This window comes from Dromaius novaehollandiae, chromosome W (genome assembly GCF_036370855.1).
Source record: "Dromaius novaehollandiae isolate bDroNov1 chromosome W, bDroNov1.hap1, whole genome shotgun sequence".
NCBI classification, from domain to species: Eukaryota; Metazoa; Chordata; class Aves; order Casuariiformes; family Dromaiidae; genus Dromaius; species Dromaius novaehollandiae.
The window spans coordinates 14,521,120-14,541,142 of record NC_088130.1 but is presented as its reverse complement, the minus strand read 5'-3'; the positions used below and the strand labels follow the sequence as shown (position 1 = coordinate 14,541,142).

Sequence of the window (20,023 nt, the reverse complement as noted above, 5' to 3'; positions counted from 1 at the left end):
AATTCTTTCCTCTTTCCCTGATTACCTCCAGGGTTTCTAGAACCAGATGTAAAATGAATTGCACAGTTAGTGTATTGTAATTAGCATCATTGTTATTGTGCAAATGTGCATTTCTTATCTCTGGGTGAAGTGCAGCCAGAGAACCTGGCTATATGAAGCAATAATTGCAAATATGGTGTCTGGAAGGCAAAGCCAAACCAAACTTTTAGTTTGCAACTGGTATCAATTTTGTAAGCTCAAGCCAAAAAACAGTAAAGCACTGCTTTGACCCTCTTATCTAGGTTTAATGGTCATTTATTAAATTTATGTGCTACTTAACTAGTCTGTAGCAAATTAGCAATTTCAATATAGTGAAATCATGGTGGGATTTTTCAGACTAGTAGGGAGATTCTAGCAAATTTTTTGGCTATTTTTTTTCTTTCCTAAAATAAAATTATGGTATTACTAAGAGCTTGACTGTCATCTGCCTTTGAAAAGTTTTCCTTTCTTGGAAATGATGGGGGAGCATGGTGGCAGAGGGGACAGGATTTCCCATCCTTGCAGGAAAACACAGTTCGGATAACATGTGAAATCTTGGAATGTGCAAATCTTGGGAAGGGGGAGAATAACCAAAAGACATGCTCTTAAGCACTCTTTCCATTTGAAAATGGAGGGATTAAAACTCTTCTAAAAAATTCACCCTGAAGATCATGTCCTTGAACAAAACAATTTTACACCAAAGTGAATGTACTCGCCAATTATCTGAAGCCCACATTGATAATTCTTGACTTTCTATTTTAAAAGTAAGAAAAAAATTATTAAATTAAATTTTAATGTTTGATAGATTTTCATTTAACTGAAGTAGTGATGTCAATGAGTAATGACATATTAAGATGGTTTTTTTCCAAGTAACTGTATTGAGAGAGGTGTCTAAGGAGACCTTGCACTGGCAATGATTTCTGCCTGTGGCTGGTCTGTGTTTTGTCAAGCATTCTTACAAGATCTTTGGTTAGTCCTCTTATGGTCCAAAGCAACATGTGGACCGCAAAGATGTATAAAAATGGCGTATGTCAAATTCCTCGTAAATCTTACAAAATAAAAATATCCACATTTCAAAACTTTAACAAAAAAAATCCACTGAGAAACTGTTAGGGAAAAGTTTTAGGTAGCTCTTCTGCAAGGAAACCATGAGATAATGCAGCTTTACAAATGAGACTCTTTTCTACTTGCTTTTTTTTGAAAAAGTGTCTTTGCTCGGTGGGAAGATGGAGACTATTTTTTTTCCACAACATGCAGGCTCTGTACATGTATTCATTTGCATGTCAGCCAAAAACTGTTCCCAGCTTCTAATTATTTTGGTTACCATATTGGGGGGGGGGAAGGAGGATTTCAGTACAGCTTAGCAATTCTCCAGATGGCAGTTGATAATTTTTTTTTAATCATTTGTATCATATGAAAGCAGCCAGGAGTCCCAGTTTTCCAGTGGTATAAAACATGCAACTCTTATCTCCAGCAGTCTTTGAGAACTGTTGCTAAAGTCATGATGGAACTGAACATGGCAGAGGAGGAAAAGCTAAGACAGTAATTGGAATGTGATTATGAAGTCTAATATGTCATGGACAAATACAAATTCTTTTCAGACTAGTAAAGATTACCAAACTGATACTAGACCAATTATCAAGAGTTTTGACATGGTAATAAGGCATATATTATTTACAAAGTGGCTTTATTCCATCAAAATAGGCTTACAATTGCCCTGGAGATGATAAAGCAAGGAATAGAGGAGAAAAGGATCTCCCTGGGTTTGCTAAGAAAGGAGGAGTGCCAACCTTTCATCCTGTTAACAAAACATATGGGCAGCATAAATACATGTTACAGAAGTTTATAAAGTAAAACAGGGTATCTATGTTGTCAGTTGTTCTCTTTAAATTGTGTAGATTTTAATTTTGGTTTAAAGACACTCCAAGAAGCATAAAAACAACATCAACAGCGCCCCCCCCCATATTTTCTGAGCAAGAACACTTTCATTGGCAATGTTAAACGTGTATCTGGAGGGAGACAAAACACATGAAACAAAACTTTACGGTGTAAGTTTTGTAAATGTATTTAAGAATACATTTGCCTGAATAGAATCAAACATTACTTTGTCACCCTCCTTGGACAGAAGTCTCAGGGCTGGTAAGCCTTTGCAGAGGTATGCTCTGCCACATGACAGAATGTGGCATGAAGAAACCCATGAAAAAACTTAAGTTGGCAGAAATTCCAGTATAAGCAAAAGTAATATCAATAAAAGAATGCTTTGCCTTCTTCACCCTGGATTTTTCCACTCACTGTTGTTATTAACGTATCAATGGAAGGGAATTATTGTTTGCTAGCTACACAAGGTGCTGAAAATTATTTCATAGTAGAGAGCATGTGACAAGACTATCTTAACATGAAGTGTGTAGCTTTTCCTTACTTAAGTTTGCGCATATGTATTTTACTGCATATGTTTGTTTTGGATTGATGAACCGGTGTTAATTTTGTTCTCTTTAAGTGTTTTTAAAAAAATCCAGGTGAAGTTATTGCTAGCACGTTGAAAAATGTCTCTCTGATGCTTATTGTCAGAATTAAATACAAGAGCTGTCTGACAGATGTTTGGCAAGTAAATCTCTCTGCCATATAAAAATAATTTCTGGCTGCTACATTTGTCTATATTTATTTTTAGTGTTCATAGGAATTGGGTTTTCATTTTAATGATTTTTTTTTCTTTTCTCACCCCCTTTCTCTTGTAGGTAGCATTGGCACTTCCTTTCAATGCCAGTCAATCCATCAAGATCACATTTGCAGTAATGAAAGTGACAAGGTGAGATTTGCATAAATGTTCCATTTACAAGATGCATTTTTTTATGAAACACATCACTTTTATTGTACTAATAGTGGTTTTTTTTCCAGGCCTGGTAGCTAAATGTCAGAGTCCAGTACTCTCTGACCAGGTTCTTTTAGATGTTCCACACACAGAGAGGGCAATGTTTAAAATAAAAGTTTACTTTGAAGATATTTGATTTTACAGGGGATTTTTGATTTAGCAGAGTGATACAGCAATATACTGAAATCACAATATAAGTGTATACACTTAGCAAAATACAGCAATCACAATACACAGTTCAATCACAATATCAATGTGATCCCCATTACCGGTCTCTATAACATGCTCACCGTCACGACGCCAGGCATCCCCAGTCGCCGGGAAGGAACGCATGGGTTGAAGCCAGCTCAAGCCCATTGCCCTCTTCAAAATTACTTTGGTAGTTGTTCAGGTTTTATACTGTATGTTGGGCTGAGCCACATATACACTTCCCCCATGCTGGTCTGGCTATCTCAGGGAGAAACATTAACACCAGTTGATTCACTCAACAAATACAGCTGCTTATCTAAAACAAAGGTCACCCTGTGGTCCCCCTTGTGTTGAGATAAAGTCAGCTTTCTGTGCAACAGCTGTGGTTAATGAATCACATCCTACATTATTCTTGAGCTTCATGGGCACCTTGCCCTTGCTCATCTCCTCTGAGCCTTCTCCCATTGTAGGGGTTATTGGTCGTCACACTAACTTTCAGTGTTACACTTTGAAATCTCTCTGGCCTTTTAAGAAGTATATGTATTTCATGCAAGACAATCTTTTAGTTGATTAAAGGGATGTTTGTCTTGTAGTATATTTTTCTTCTTGCTTGTATTCCCTTGCTATTCTAAATATTGGTGGTTTGCCATACTGACAGTCACAAGTAATAAAGAGCAGTAATGTCATCATTGTTAATACTTTTAGGCACAGTAACATGTCTTACTACCATCACTTGTGACTGCTGAGGTTTGAGCTAGTTAACAATGCTGAGAGGTTTTTGCAATGGCTTTAGTTTCCTATATTTGGAGACAGGAACTCCAGGTTTTAGAGACAGGAACCTACTGTTCATTACTATAGCTTTAAAATAACAACCTATCTAGCCCCATGCAAGTTTTTTCCTAAGCTTTTGGCAAGGGATCATGCTCACACGCTGGTTTGCTTTCAGTCTGTAGAGATATGCATTGGAATTGTGGTTAAGTGTTCAGTGAAGCTTGAATCAGTAATATATGTGTGGAATATAGAAGGGAAAAGTTTTCAGGTTGAATTACTGTCAAAACTTGCTTTCATGTTTCTGTTCTTGTTCATGCTTTTTCTTAAAATTTCCTCTCCTTAATAATGCAAATCGATTAACATTAGTCCAACATGTATTACATTATTTGCAAGTATGACAATTTATAATAAACTTTCTTGCTGTCTTGGTAAGCCTGGGAAAGGGCATGCATTAGTCAATCTTTCTTGGGAGTTGGAATGCTAGCTGCCTGTCAGTGTCCTGATAACCACACAAATCCTTGTGTTTTGAATTAGTGGAGTAACTTAAAAATTATTTTGTTTATAGTGTTTTCAGCTCATCCCAAAACCAAGTTTCTTTTCAGAGTGACTTTGCCTTTTTTCAGAATTTGGAAGTATTTCCCAGGTTTGGGGTCTAGTTATCTTACAAATATTGGATAAATATGCTAGTTACAACTTGGTAAAAAAATATATATTTAAAGTTTCCAGTTGATTTGGTGATCATTGTCAGGGAGCAGAAAGAGTGGCTGCTACACAAGAGCAGGCAAGCTGGGAGCTGAGGGTGACAGCAAGGCAGGCAGGGGCAGTGGCCTCACCAACAAGGGGCGCAGTCCCACAGCACCTGAACAAGGAGAGCAGAGCAGGTCTGGTGACAGTAACGAAGGTCAGCCACAGTCCAGTGATGGCCAGGCAAGGCCGTAGTGATGAGGCAGGTCCAAGGTCAAGCCAGGAAGTCAAGTCAGCAAGGCAAGGGCAGGATCAGCAAAGTATATGACCAGGCACAGATGTACATAGTATACCTATGATGTAGCTCAGGCAAGGACCGAGGTCCAAGGGCCTGAGCTTAATGCAGCTTCTGACCAAAGGGGGTGAGGTCCCCACTGAGGCTTCTCCCAGCTCCTTCTCACACAGCTCTTTTCCAGCAGTCTGATCCCAGGTTACATGGCTGTGCCATATCAGAGCTGGCCTTGAGCGTAGGCAGCCAAACCCTTGGCGAGGGGAAGAGGTTGCAGAGTCTTTTGGTATACTCTGGGTTCTGGCAGTCATACATTGTGGTGAAGACAGTTACTTTCTGTTATGGTGTTTCCAAAGTCTGAAAACCTTTCTAACTAAAAAAGGAGGAAAAAAAATAGTCCGATTACTTTAAACTATTTTCTTTTTCTGTGGTATTGGATCTATTTTCAAGGAAACTTAGAGATGATGTTGTAGCTTTGCCTTCTGTAATGGACTTCTTCAATAGGAAGCCTTTGCTGTCCTCCTTGGAGACTTGATAGGGTTGAAGGTCACTTCTAGGTGATACATCAGAAGTGTGGAACAGACAGGGGAAATGGGGAAGAGAGGAAAGAGGTATTAGAATTGAAGATTCTGTGGTCAGGGTTTAGTTGTGCAGTCACTGCATGCTGTTGCATACTCACCCACAGAGTATTAGTTAAAGAAACTGATTTATTCAGATCTTCTTCATAGGGTAATGCTCATGTGGGGAATCTCTCAAACAGGATTGCTAGTTGCTGTCTGGATGATGACAGGAGTCTCCATTGCAAGGGTCCTTGTAATGGTGTCTTCAGCTGGATCGGATGAGACTCCCCAAACTGTTGTCCTGTAAATTCTCATAAACCAGCTGGTTCCTGATGCTACAAGACCACTCTAGCACATGCATGATCAGTTTCTATTAAGTAATTAAACTATCTTAACTATGTATAGCTTATCCTATCTAATAGTAAATATATCTAAACATACAAATAGCATCTATCAATTGGTCAGTTACTTTAGCTGTACAAAGCAGAAACTGCCTCTGGAGTTCCTGTCAATCAGTTAATTATCTTATTAACATGAAGCCAAGACTGCCTGGGAGGGGGGGGGTGTTCCTTTATCAATTGGTCAATTATCTCATCTAGGCAGAAACTGGCTGGGGGGGAGGGGGGGGGGTCCTGGAAGTGCCATATTGATGATTAAGTGGGCTGAGTATGTGCATAGGCATAGGCCTTATACCCAGCTGCATTAATTATAACTGTAGTGTAAGTTTAAATTCCCCAGGTTTTGCCACATTGTCAATACATCTGTTAGTGGTGATGTTTGTAGAAAACGGCATAATGAAGTTTCTTTAGTTCCTTTTACATGTTGTATATTCATAATTTTTTTTTGTTCCTAGTGAACTGTATTCCAAGAGGATTCTTGGGGGAGGAGGAGCAGGAAGTGGTAATTTCCTTTCAGAACTATGCTAATGTACTAACCTCCAAATTGGAACTTCCTTCCTTTTTAACACTCTTCACTTTCTGTCATTATGTTGAAGATCAGCTCTTTGTTAGAGGTTGGGTTAAGAGAAAATTCAGGGAAGATAATCATGTAAGGGTAACTGAAACTGTTTTAATTCCAGTTGGGAATTCCATTTTCTTTGTATATCACAGAATTTTGGGAGGGGGGGAGGAAGCATAGCTGGCTTAAATTCCAGAAGAGTATGTAGCTTTTTTGAGTTGTATGGCATATGAGCTGCCTCCATACTGATACAAGAAAGGGGTTAAAACTTTTTTTTTTTGTTTGTTTTCCATGTTTATTAGAAGGCAGGGGGAAGAATCCATCTTTCTTATTGGTTTTGATTATTGTACTGAATTAGAACACCAAGTTGTAAAAGTTAATTAAAGTAAAACTAATCTAAAATTCAGGAAGAATGCTTTTTAGAAGCATTGCAGAGATGTATGTCAAATGTCAATTTTATGTGATAGTATCTTTGATTTTTCTACAAGAACATGTGGAACTGTCTTGCACTTTATAGGAGAATCGGGTGATCCCCCAGTAAAATGATTGCTTCTTCTCAAGTGTGTTCAGAATTCTACTGAACTCAAGCTATAATTGCTTTCTAAAAGCAGTTGGTTACAATACTAGGGTATAATAGCAATCTCCTACTCCTCTCTCCTGATGTTCCATGCGTGTCTTTGTGAATAAGGATTTCCACACCAATTACTTCATTTTGTTGTCTTGGCACACAAGAATCTTGAATTCATGTTCAGTGAGATCAGCAGGAAACCAAAGACTAGGATTTTTTCATGTGTGACCTCATGGCATTAAAAAAAAAAAAGAGTAATTGTCTGATAATGCAAAGAACCTGTTTAACCTCACATCATCAAAAAGCAACACTTTGCAACTTATCCCTTAAAGATGTAGCATACCATAGATATACAGTACAGTTTGCCATTGTATGTGGTGTTATAAAGTGATTATAATAAAACAAGTCTTAAATTGCTGTTTTGGAGGTGGGAGCTTTGATGTATCAATGCATAAATTGGAGGGACCCTTTTTACACTTATTTCTTTGTTTTTTTTTCTTTGAAGTGTAACATGCCATTTAATACCAATGACTTTTAAAGGAATAGAACAATAATTTAAAGTGAGGCTGGAACTGTTATTCTTAAAGAAATGACAAAACTAGAGAAATTTCTTATTTGAAGCAGTGCATTTAGGGAAAAGTATTTTATAAAAAGAAAATGCTAAAATATTACTTTGATTTAAAGCCCAAACAATGGCTTCTCATTAAAGGTAAATAGATATATTATCTTTCATTGCCTTTCAACCGTATTCAGTTTATTTTGCTTTAAACATTTTTTTCTCCCATTGCTCTTTATTTCAACACTGGTATGTTTCCACAAAAAGATGCTTCCACTAGTTGAAAAGAAACATGTAGTCTGCAATATTTCTTTGCTTGCCAGCTGTCTTTAGATTAGTGCAAGAACAAAAACGATCTGATTTGAGGTTACTTTTATTTTTTCTAAGACTTCGTGTTTCACAGTGAAAAGTACTGCATAATGCAGCTTGTCATACTATGTTTACTTACAGAAAAATCAAATTTGAAACTTCTGAAATCATTGGGTCTTGATGGTCTAAGTATTTCTACAACATACGTGGTTAGACCTTCTCCCAGTCTTGGGCAAGACTAGGCAGCCAGTTAACTGATTGTGTGCTCATTTAATTTCTCAATATTCTTATTTTTAAACAAATCTCCAAAAATGCAACTTGTAACTACTTTTGGAATGTCTCTTTTTCAGAGACCTCATCCAGCTATCTATTTCCTTAGTTCCTATGCAAATAAAAACAAACTGATCACCCAATAGTAATGTAAAAAATAAAGCACCATGGGAACAATACAGTGGAAAATTTTGCCAGCACTAAACGCTGCCAGATAAGACACTAAATAAGGGACAAATTCTTCCCTTAAGTTAAATGTTTATATGATACAGATTAGTGAAGTAAAATATTTATCATGAAATATACAGAATGTGTAAAATGCCCAGATTTGTCTCTTTCTCACCTTAAGGTTCTAGAATCAAAGTTGTGTTGTTTTAGCTGCAGTGGTTCAATGTTGCATATGCTTACACTAAACCATCTTAATGTTTTCTAGTGTTTTGTTTGATGATGATGTTAAAAGTACTGCTTTGTCACTTGTGTGTTTGTGTTTTTTTGTTTTTTTGTTTTTTTTTTTAAATCTTCCCTATAACTTTGTACATCTTACTGTTTGGAAGGATCATCTTATTTCCAGATATTTACCTAGATTTTTTTCTTGTTTAGTTTCATGGTGTTACTCACAGTAGATTTACTTTTTTTAATAGCATGTCAAGAATTTGTACTTGATACTTAAATCCTTTATATATCTACATTTCTATCACCCAAAAACTCAACTACATGATCTGATATACTATTTCTAACCTTTAAATCTTTCAGCCATAGTGAGTACATTTTTTTTTTCAATCATTCAGTAATTTTTGTTCTTGAACTTGCTTCAGTTTGGGTACCTCCCTGTTACAAGGATAAACAGTCTTGAAATGGTATTCCAGGTGCTATATCTACTCTTTCTACAGATTTTTTTTTTTTCCCCACAGTAAGGGAAGTTTCACTAGAAAACATTCACAGATTCTAATCTTAAGAAAATGATCCATGCTCTATCTGGGTAGAACAAAGGCAAGGAGAGTAGACTAATACAGCTGTCCATAGCTCAACTCAAAACAATTAAGAAATTCAGGTATTTTAAGATTCATCACTTTATTAATAGGTAAATAGTTCCATCTGTAAAATATAATATTTCCCCACCTCTTGTGTGGACTCTGTGTCCATGGATCACAATACATAGAAGAGCAGGCAAAGTTAGAATTTGTCTTTTCCTCCTTCCGGTTTCATGGCTTCAGAAATGCTGTTCCACTTAAGCCAGCACTAATTCATTCTTGTTCTTCTTTGATGCATGGTCTTGATTGACTCTGTACATTCTTGTTAAGTTTCCCCTTGCCTTTTAATTTTCAGTTCAAGCCTGGCAGATACCACTATACTGTTTATTAAACTGCTTGCATGCACTGATGAACTAATTGCCACTATTGTAACTTTAAATCCATGTATCCTCAGATAATTTTTTTTTGTTTTCATTGGCCAGTTTTGGGGGAAACTTGAATTAGAATAAAGTTTATAAAAAGCAAGCAGGTATGAAAGCTGAAAACTATTAACTTGATATCTTATTTTGAGAGGGGTTATGTGGGTGTAGCAATTGCCTGGCACCTGATTGGCACCCACTGCTGGGCAATACTACATCAAGAGACAATAGTAGCATAAGTACAACTTTTATCCAAGATAAGAAGTGGCAGGTGCCATAACCCCACTTCCTTGGAAGTCTTGCCCCTACTTACAGTCACATGTCCCACTTGCCCCAAAAGTCCCGCCTCTGTTCTGGTCACATGGTCAGTTTACCCCACCAACTTTTATTATGGGGGAGGGGCACCATTTTTTAAAATGTCATACACCCACATGTTCTCCACCGCCCAGTGATTGGACAGCAAGGCAAGCCACCCCTTCCTGTTTATCTGGAAGTGAGTCGGAAGGGGCAGCCCATCCCACTACACCCAGGAGGGACCACCATTTTGTTTCAGCTGGCATTTTAAGTCTTTTAAGCCACCATTTTTGACATCATACCCCCACGTGTTCTCAGACTGCCCTGTGATTGGCTGGCAGGTCAAACCACCTGTTCTTGTTTACCCTGGCAGGATATCAAGACCAGGCAGCCCCCTACTACTACCCCCATAGGGAGGATGCCATTTTGTTGCAGTCGCCATTTTATTGATGGGGAGGCTGCCATTTTTGACAAAGACATACTCCATATGATCTCAGAATGACCCTTGATTGGTTGCCATCTTTGGACCAGGAAGTCCTCATATATAAATATATATACATATATATATATAAAAAAAGGTGTGTGAGGGTCACGCTGAGTGACATCCCCTTGTTTGAGTATCTGCTATATGTTAATGTACATGTTGTCCTCCTATCTGAGGGGAAATAAGGCTGGAGGATTTTTAAGCCAAATGACAGTCTTGGATATCCCAAGACCTGTCTCCTCCTTTTACAAGATGAATGTTATTTTGGTGTTAAGGATGTCAGGAAGGTGTTTGGAGCAAGAAACTTTTGTAAGCTTTGTCAGACATTGTATAATCATGGCCATAGCTGTAAATATTATTGTCAGCTCTGCCTGTTGCATGACTGTGCAGTTAACTTGGGGACAAGGAAAAGGTGGCCTAGCTGCAGACTGCTGTGCAGGTCTGGGGAATGTTTACAGAGGCACAAGGCCCTGGCTATTAAAAAAGAAATTGATTGTTTGGCTATGATTTTCTGTGAGAAATGCGAGGCCCATGTGGAAAAGCATCACAAATGTAGAGGCTGGAAGTGTGGAACGTGCTGTGAACGGATCTGTAACGTAAACCAGCACCAGTACTTCATGCCCATGCTCAAATTATCTATGACATGAAATGTATGCAGGAAACCAGGACACAGGTCCCAAACTACATTTTTGCCATGGAGTTACCACCGGATGCCCCTTGGGATGAAGTAGAAGGGGTAGAAAGGGGAAACTGAAGGAGAATGGGAATTTAAAGGGGATTCATGCCTCTTGGACTTTATTCAGTTGTTTATGGACACAAAGTTCCGGGGCTACACTTTCCTAGCACATAGCGCCAAAGGCTATGATGGCTACTTCACTGTTAGCCAGCTTCCAAAGGAAAAAATGGACATGCAATTAATCACCCAAGGTGGTAAACTCATGTGCATAGAAGTCCCCAGCCTGAGCGTGTGTGTCATAGACTCTTTCAAGTTTTTACCCATGAAACTAAGCAGCCTTCCTCAAGCTTTGGGTATCGAGGGCTGCAAAGGTTATTTCCCCCATTTTTCCAGCACTGCTGAAATTCAAAGTTATGTAGCCCTCTTCCACCACTGGAATATTATGGGGTGGACAGCAAGATGCTTGAGGAGAAAAAGCAATTCTTGGCATGGCACACAGCTAATCAGGAGAAGATTTTTGACCTGAAAAAAGAACTGAGTTACTATTGCCAGCAAGATGTAAAAATTTTGAGGGAGGTCCACAGATCATACAGGAATGAGATTATGGTGATCACTTGTGACCGCAAGGCGGGCAAGAGAGGGTTGGATACCACCGGAGAGAGACGCTCAAAGTTCATAAGGGGTTAAACAGGATAGATTTAATAAAGGACTTACTTACTTACACTCCAAGCTGAACAGGGAGACCCAGGAACCGTGAGGAGGGGTCGCCGGCAGGAGGCTGCTGGAGGCACGGGTCGGACACACAGGACAAATGCCCAGGTGGGACTCCCCCTGTTGTTCATAAGGGCCTCTTAAATCTACTAGAACTATTTCCTTATCTCAGCTGTGCTAACCGTGAGAAACTACTGCTCGGGAAGCAGCTAGACATTGTTGACAAAACACAATATGCACGCCTGGCCCTGACGGGAATTCGGTCAGTGTGTAGAGAGCACACGCTGGGGCTGCTACCACATACTCTGCCAGTCACTGACTCCTTGCCAGATCTTCCACAGGTGTTCTCACTATACTCCACTCCCTGACTGACAGAGATGTGGTATCAGTGCCACCAGTGTGTAGACAAGGTTCAGACATGCCTTTCCAGTATTAGCCTAACTAACAGCTAAGGTGTGCAAGCGACTAAATCACAGTGAATATATATATATATGTATATAGTAAATTATAACATGTATGCATACAGAACTAATCAGCCCAGAGCCAGGAGCATAATGCGTTTTCCCCATGGTCCTAAATTCGACAGCCATGACAACAGTCACTGCTAGGGGTTGTCCTGCGCTGGCCCTTTGGACTTTACATCATGTAGTACTTGAAGTAGGCTCTTTATCTTGTGGATGTTGAGTTTGATGCGCTCACTGCAGTTCCATCGGTGTCCTGACTGCCATCAGTGTACAAGGCTGGGACGGAGAGCAGCAATGTCGTGGCTCCGCTCCGTATATTCATCAGGTCTCGGTTCTCTGGGTGAGAGTCTCCTAGAGGAGACATAGACTGGGACACTTTCCCCTTTGATTAGTACCAGGTGGGTGTCTCCTGGCCCATCAGCAATGATTTCTCCTTCCAACTGTTCAGGTTTAGCCGGATCATGCACCCACACAGCATGCCCTGTAGACCCGAAACTGCCTGTTTGCTGAGTGGGTTGCAAGGAATCTACTTCCTGGGTAGTGGGGACCCCTATCTGCTCACATGTCAGTTGGGCTATTTGATCTCCCTGTGCACATCGCAGGGGTTGGGATCCAGTGTAATGGATCGCAACCTTCACCTCTTCAAGATAGTTCAAGTCAATGACCCCTGCAATGACATCCATCCCCCCAGAGGGCTAAACTATTACAGGGCGCCACGTGACCATCATACCCTTGAGGTATGGCAGCTGCCAACCCCATACTCACAAGATGGCGGCTCTCTGGTTCCAGGGTTATTTCTTTGTGTGGCAGTCACAGATCCAGCCCTGCAGTCCCAGGCATGGCTCGCTTGGGGGTGCAGCCGTTGCACTCTAAGCGCACGTGGACGCTCAATGGATTCCCCTTTGAAACGAGCATACAGGGTAGAGCCATGCAGTGGGTGGTCATTGAGGCAGGCAGTTGCCTGACGGGTGTTTTTACTCCAACCTGTGAGGGTACCAGTAGGGGACAACTTGCACAGCTGCTCTTTGAGCAGCCCATTCATTCACTCTATCAATCCTGCCCCTTGCGGATGGTAGGGTATGTGATATGTCCAGGCTATTCCCCACTCTCCAGCCCAATTCCGAACATCATTCCCTATAAAATGAGTGCCCTGATCACTTTGGCTTTCTACCGGGGAGCCATACAACCTAATCAAGTCTTCTAATGCCTTAATGGTGTGAGCCTGGGTAGCTGCGGCACAAGAGTGTACAATAGACCAGAGTAGGTGTCCACAGCGGTCAGGACATATCTGTGCCACTGGGTCTCTGATAAGGGTCCAATTTAATCAGTTTGCCACACCTCCCCAGGCTTTTGTCCCCTGCAGATATCCCCCTTTTCGGTCCGCAATCGCTGCGGAGCTAGGTGGGTACAGTGAGGGCAACACTGCCTTGCCCCTTTTTGCACCGCAATGGTGGTATGAAGACCTTGAGTGCTATCCCATTGGATGGCCCTATCTCCACCCAGATGGCCGCTTCTATGGTGAATCCAATCTGCTAATCCAGGAGCAATAAGCACACTAACTGCTGCCATAGCATCTACCTCACCACTGTATTTGGCTTCTTTGGAATTACTAGTTGTATAGGCATCTACATCCCTTATGGCAATTTGACGTTGGGTGCAGGCTTCCCAGATACTAGGCCATAGGGGCTGTCCCCATATTGGCTTGCCGTGGATAGCCCATCCTGATGTATACCATACTGCCACCCATACAGTAAGACGCTTGTACACTGCCCAACTATCAGTGTATATAAATAAGAGCCCTTCATTCTCGTTGAGCACTAGATAGACTGCCCAAAGTTTGGCCCACTGGCTTGATAGTCCCAGGCCAGTCTCATGCAGAATCTCTTTGACAGTTGGATTGAAGGCCACAGCTTGCCACCACCTCTCTGCCCCTTTGTATGAGGCTGTTGAAGAGCCCAGACTACAGCCAGTATTTGCTGTTCCACTGGGGCGTATTGTTCAGCTGAACCCCGTAATGTTTTGGACCAGTATCCGATTGGTTCTTTACGGGCCGAGGCCTGTTGCCACAGACCCCATGAGGCTATGTCACCTACTATGGTGACTTCCAGCTCAAAAGGGGTTCCTCTTCTTCCTGGGCTTAGAACTGCATGCTGACTTAAGGCTTCTTTAGCTTGAGCAAAGGCTGCCTTCTGTTTAGGGCCCCACTCAAAGGCAGCTTGCTTCCTTACTATGGCCTGTATGGGCTGTAGGATGTATCTGAGATGCGGGATAAAGGTTTGCCAGTACCCCATAAGCCCTAGGAAGGATTGGGCCTGACCTACTGACATTGGTTCAGGGAAGTGAGTAATGGTCTCGATGGCTTTTTGTGGTATTTTCCTCTGGGGACCTGACCAGAGTATGCCTAGAAAGACGACTTCATTGCTGGGGCCCTGTATTTTCTTTGGGTTCACCACCCACCCTCTATCGGTTAATACATCTAGGACTTGGGCCTTTGCTTAAACAAGGCTTGCTTCAGTGGGACCACTTAGCAAGATGTCATCAATATAGTGTTCCATTGCTACCTTATTGGGCAGGGTCACCCAGTCGAGGTCCCTGCTTACCAGCTGGTGACAAATGGTGGGGCTATGTTTGTAACCTTGTGGCAGCACCATAAAGGTATGTTGGTGGCCTTCCCAGGTAAATGCAAATTGATCTTGGCTCTTTTGTGTGATGGCAATAGAGAAAAAGGCATTTGCCAAATCTATTACCACATGCCAGTGTCCTATTCTAGTGGCCAATCATTCCATGATTGACACCACGTCAGGCACAGCTGCAGTCAATATTGGAGTTATGCTGTTAAGGTTGCGGTAGTCCACTGTCATTCTCCAGGACCCATCTTTCTTTTTCACTGGCCAAATGGGGCTATTAAAGGCACTGGCTGCTGGGCGAATGATGCCAGCAGCCAAAGGGCCATGGATGGCATCTGTTATCTCGTCACGCCTCTGGGTATATGGTACTGTTTAGTGTTAACAACAGCGGTAGGCACTGGGCGCTCCACTGGGTCCCATTTAGGGTGCCCTCTCAGAATAGTAGTAGCCATTTTAATGTGTAAGGGCCGCCCAAAAGAAAAGGGGCCCCACTGAGTATTGGTTGTTTTCCCTCGGAGTATATCGATGCCTAAAATACACTCTTGGATCAGGGCCACCAACAGAACAACCTTAACGGGGGGTGATTTGCCCATAGCCAATTTTAATTGCATGGGAGTGGCTTGCACATTGGCCCACCGAGGCCACTCACAGTCACTGAGCAGGCCCGGCGGGATGGGGTCCCGTGCAAAATGGTAACCTCTGCCCCCGTGTCCACCAGCGCCATTACTTGCTGTCGTCCCCCATTAGGCCAGTAAATTTCAACTGGGATAAAAGGGCGACGGTCCCCCATTACATATCGTCTAATTTGGACGGGGGACGGAGGGGACCCGCCTCCCTGTCAATATTGAGCTGGCAGCTTCCACTCCGTGTACTCAGCAGGCGGGGCAGTAGGTGTCGCTGGTTCTCCCCTGCGCTCTCCGGGCTGCTCGTCGGGCGCCGCCCCCCCCCCCCCCCCCCCCCCCCGGGGGCTGCGTGAGCTGCTTCGGCTGAAGCTGCAGCCACCGCTTGAGCAGCTCTGCGCTGGGTTTACCGGCCACCTCCCGCCATGGCCTGCCCGCTCGCAGCAGGTCTCGGAACATAGTGCCGCGACTCACCCTTTCTTTCCGTTTCACGTTTACCCGCCTGTTTCCCGACTTCCCATCTCTGCTAACAGAGGACGCCTCCGCTAACTGAGATAGCAGCGCTGCGACTCCCCCCACTGTACCGGTCCCACCCCCGATCACAGGTAGCACCATCGCTTTAAGATGGGGAGGGTGGTTTGCAGCATCTTAGTTTGAAAGGTTTTGCTCATGGGGATCTGGTAAACTCGGGGGAGTAAATTCCGGACAACATCCCTAATTGCCGCAGCTGGTTTATCCCTGCCGCAATAGTAGTCCACCCAGTGAGCCCGTCATCGATGCCCGCGGCAGTCGGCCAGGTTAAACGCATTGCGCCCATCACCCACTCCATTAGGGAGGGGGGACCTTTCAGTTCTGCTGCTGCAGGGTGCGGAGGGTGTTGCGCAGCCTGGGATCCCGGGGCAGAGCCCCCATCCCACCAAGCTCCTCTCTAGTAAAATGAACCGTCTCTTCCCCATCATCCCACAGCCTTAACAGCCCCTCTAATAACCCTTCACGGGGCTGCTGCTTATAGCACCCCTGCACATCCTGCAGCTCTGATGCTTTAAAATCACAAATAGTTGTGGTCCCTTGCAAATTGGCTGCATTTGGTCCAGTGAGCCGCTGCTCTGCCACCGGCCGGGCAGCTGCCGCCCCCTCATGCTCTATGTCTGACTCCGAGCTGGGGGGCTCGTCGGGGTCCCAGATACTGCCATCCCAAGTTTCCGGATCCCAATCTGCTTTTTGCACCAGTGCCCGCACAGCCAGGGGACAGACATCTCGCTGCCCCCACTGTCGCCACCGGCAGTTTGCAATGCGGGCAGCCACAAAGGCACGCCAGTGCTCCAGCTTCTCAGCTCGATCCGCAGTTGCAATTGCAACCTCTTGGGTCAGTTGGTGAGCCTCCTTAGTGGCTTCGAGATCACTTTCCAACTGCCCATTTCACTGGTGCAATGTCGACAGCGCCTCTTCCAGGGTGCGGAGCACAGTCAGTAAGATGCACCCCAGATCCCCTGCTGCCTTTCGTGCCGCCAGCCCTGCTTTTTCCAGCTGGAGCTTGGAAACTAGTTCCATAAGCTGCTCTGGGGATATCCCCAGCTCACTCTCTAGCTCCGGCCATGCTGCGGGGGCGACCCACCCCGCCAGCTTGCAAGCCATGGGTGCCCATCGACCCGTAGCGGGCCACCTGGGAACGCAGCTCCCCACCTCCCCCTTGTCCTTTTGCCCCCAAAGAAGCATCTCCACACCGGTATCCTGCCAACTACACCAAATGTGACCACAAGGCAGGCAAGAGAGGGTTGGATACCACCGGAGAGAGACGCTCAAGGTTCATGAGGGGTTAAACAGGATAGATTTAATAAAGGACCTACTTACACTCCAAGCTGAACAGGGAGACCCAGGAACCGTGAGGAGGGGTTGCCGGCAGGAGGCTGCTGGAGGCACGGGTCGGACACACAGGACAAATGCCCAGGTGGGACTCCCCCTGTTGTTCATAAGGGCCTCTTAAATCTACTGGAACTATTTCCTTATCTCAGCTGTGCTAACCGTGAGAAACTACTGCTCAGGAAGCAGCTAGACATTGTTGACAAAACACAATATGCACGCCTGGCCCTGACGGGAATTCGGTCAGTGTGTAGAGAGCACACGCTGGGGCTGCTACCACATACTCTGCCAGTCACTGACTCCTTGCCAGATCTTCCACAGGTGTTCTCACTACATCACTCATCGCAAATTCTATGAGCAAGAGGGCGATGAACAGGTGAAGGCTTATCGCTGTATAGACCCTTTTCAGTATACTATGCTGGCCTCTACCTGCACATCTACGTAACAGTTTATGTTCCTTAAACCTAACGCGGTAGCACTCCTCCCTCCAGATGGCTATCATTGGAGGAAAAAGACATATTCAACCCCCTCTATTCCATGGCTTATGTACGTGGCTGAAAAGGAAAATATTCAAATCCATCTTGCATTACAAGGTGGTGAATATCAAGTAATATCCTACGTCATTCATGGCTATGCAGTCATTGATGAGGTGTTGACAGCTTTTGAATTTAATGGGTGCTTTTCCCATGGCTGTGTCGAATGCTACCATGAAAATGACTGGAACCCTCTGGTGGGAGCCACCTTTGGATGTTTGTATTACACAACACAGTAAAAGATGGACCACCTGAAGAAAGCGGGCTTTAACATCAGATCTATATAGGACCATGCTGACAAAGTCAGATGGGGAGCTTGCAGAGTTCTTAGCCAGGACCAAACTGCTCACACCGCTGATCCCCAGAGATGTGCCTTTTGGCGGCAGGACAAATGCCATTTGTCTGTATTAGAAAGATACATTACTATGATTTTAATAGTCTCTATCCCTTCATCCAAAAAACAAAACAATACCCTCTTGGGCATCCCAAAGTTATTTTTGAGAATTTTGACACCCTGATAGCCTACTTTGGGATGGTCAAAGTGAAAGTGTACCCACTTTGTGGGTTCTTTCCCTGTGCTTCCTGTGAGGGTAAATGGCAAGCTATTGTTTCCCTTGTGCCACATTGGTGCTGAAACCTCCACCTGGTGTTCCCTGGAACTGAACAAGACTCCAGAGAAGGGCTACAGGGTCTGTGAAATCTATGAGGTTTGGCATTTTGAACAGAGGGGTAACAGCCCTTTCTCAGATTATATAATAAACTACATCTCCACCAGAAGCAGGAAGCTTCAGGCTACCCAGCCTGGTGCACAGATGCTGATAAAAAAGTTAAATATGTTGAAGAGTACAGACAAAAAGGAGAGGTTGTTTTGCATCCTGAACATATTAAGAAAAACCCTGCAAAACACCAAGTTGCTAAACTGTTTTTAAATTCTCTGTGGGGTAAATCTGGACAGAGATCCAACCTACCCAACACCACCATTGTAAGAGAACCAAATGAATTGTATGGTTACCTTTTTTCTCTGGCTTATGACGTGTCCTCCTGTGATTTTTATTGATGAAGATGCGGCCACTGTCTCATGGAAGCATGCCAAAGGACATGTGACCCTGGAGCACAACACTAACATTTTTATAGCTCGCGTCACCACAGCATATGTGTGCCTAGGGCTTTACGATCTCTTAGATGCCCTGCAAGACCATTGCCTTTATCATGACACAGACTCTGTGATATTCGTGAGTTGTCTGGGGGGTTTGAACCCCCCACTTGATGAGTATTTAGACAAGCTGACGAGCAAGTTACTGCCAGATGACCACATGACTGAGTTTGTTATCAGGACCCAAATTCCACAGCTGTCTACAGTCTCGGGGAAAGTGTTGTTTAAAAGTTAAAGGCATTACTCTAAATGCAACCATCAGAGAAAAGATCAATTTTGAGGCATTGAGGGATCTCGTGTTGGATTACAGTGTAAATCCAGACAGTGACAACCCTAAAAAGATCGTGATAGAGCAGTGCTCTATCATCAGGAACAAAGAGAAACAGGTGACAGCAACCAGGCCCCTCCAGGGGCCCCTAGGGAGCCAGACACTTGGGTACACACCTAGAAATGTTTCTTTGGTGTAGGAGTCCACCAGAAAAAAACAGGAGAGCTGCTCGGTGTCCTTCTTCACATGTAGTTAAAAGGTATGCATCTACTCCAGTTTATTTCTATCACATTGTCAATTACGCTATATACAATCATATTAATGGTGGTCAAAGACCCTGCAAAGCATATTTCTGCTCTCAGGTTTCCTGTTTTCATCAGGGAAGAGTGATCAGCACATTCTTGGTCTAGAGACAGGTCGAAGGCGAACAGGGTATAGCCACGGGTGAACTCTTCCCTGTCAGCAAGCAGGGAATGATCTTTCATATGGCTGCTGATCGTCTGAACGAGCTGCATGTATTCTCTCACACAGCAGCCGTTCTCAAAATCAAGCTGTAGCAATTTTGCCGCAGTTTGTTCACCATCCACATACAGGGCCACAAAGTTTATATCATAATGTTTAAAGTTGAAAGGGTTCTTAGCATAGCTGCTGCTAAAAGCATCATTATCTACGAGCCCAATAACAACAAGCTTGAGCAGTTGTCCCAGAAACAAATTTTACTGGTTGCTGACACGGCTGCCAGCTGGTATACTGAACACTTTCACGCTCACCTGGTCCACTGGGTATTTAGCACCGGCCATAAGTAAAGCCTCACTGTGTCCCAAATGCACCCTGGGTGCAACATACACTTTATTCACAGAGAGCCATAGGTAATAACCAGCTTGCAGGCCCCTGCTGCTGAGG

General features: G+C 43.5%; 1 protein-coding gene across 3 annotated transcripts in view; it reads left to right on the top strand.

The window, feature by feature from the left end:
- Nucleotides 1-20,023, top strand: part of LOC135323550 (E3 ubiquitin-protein ligase RNF38-like) — a 178,458-nt gene that overhangs the window by 93,146 nt on the left and 65,289 nt on the right. For all 3 annotated transcript variants that reach the window (XM_064500271.1, XM_064500270.1, XM_064500272.1), the window contains exon 3: nt 2,754-2,824. In XM_064500271.1, the coding sequence (XP_064356341.1) occupies nt 2,754-2,824 (71 nt within the window). The remainder of the gene's footprint in view (nt 1-2,753; nt 2,825-20,023) is intronic.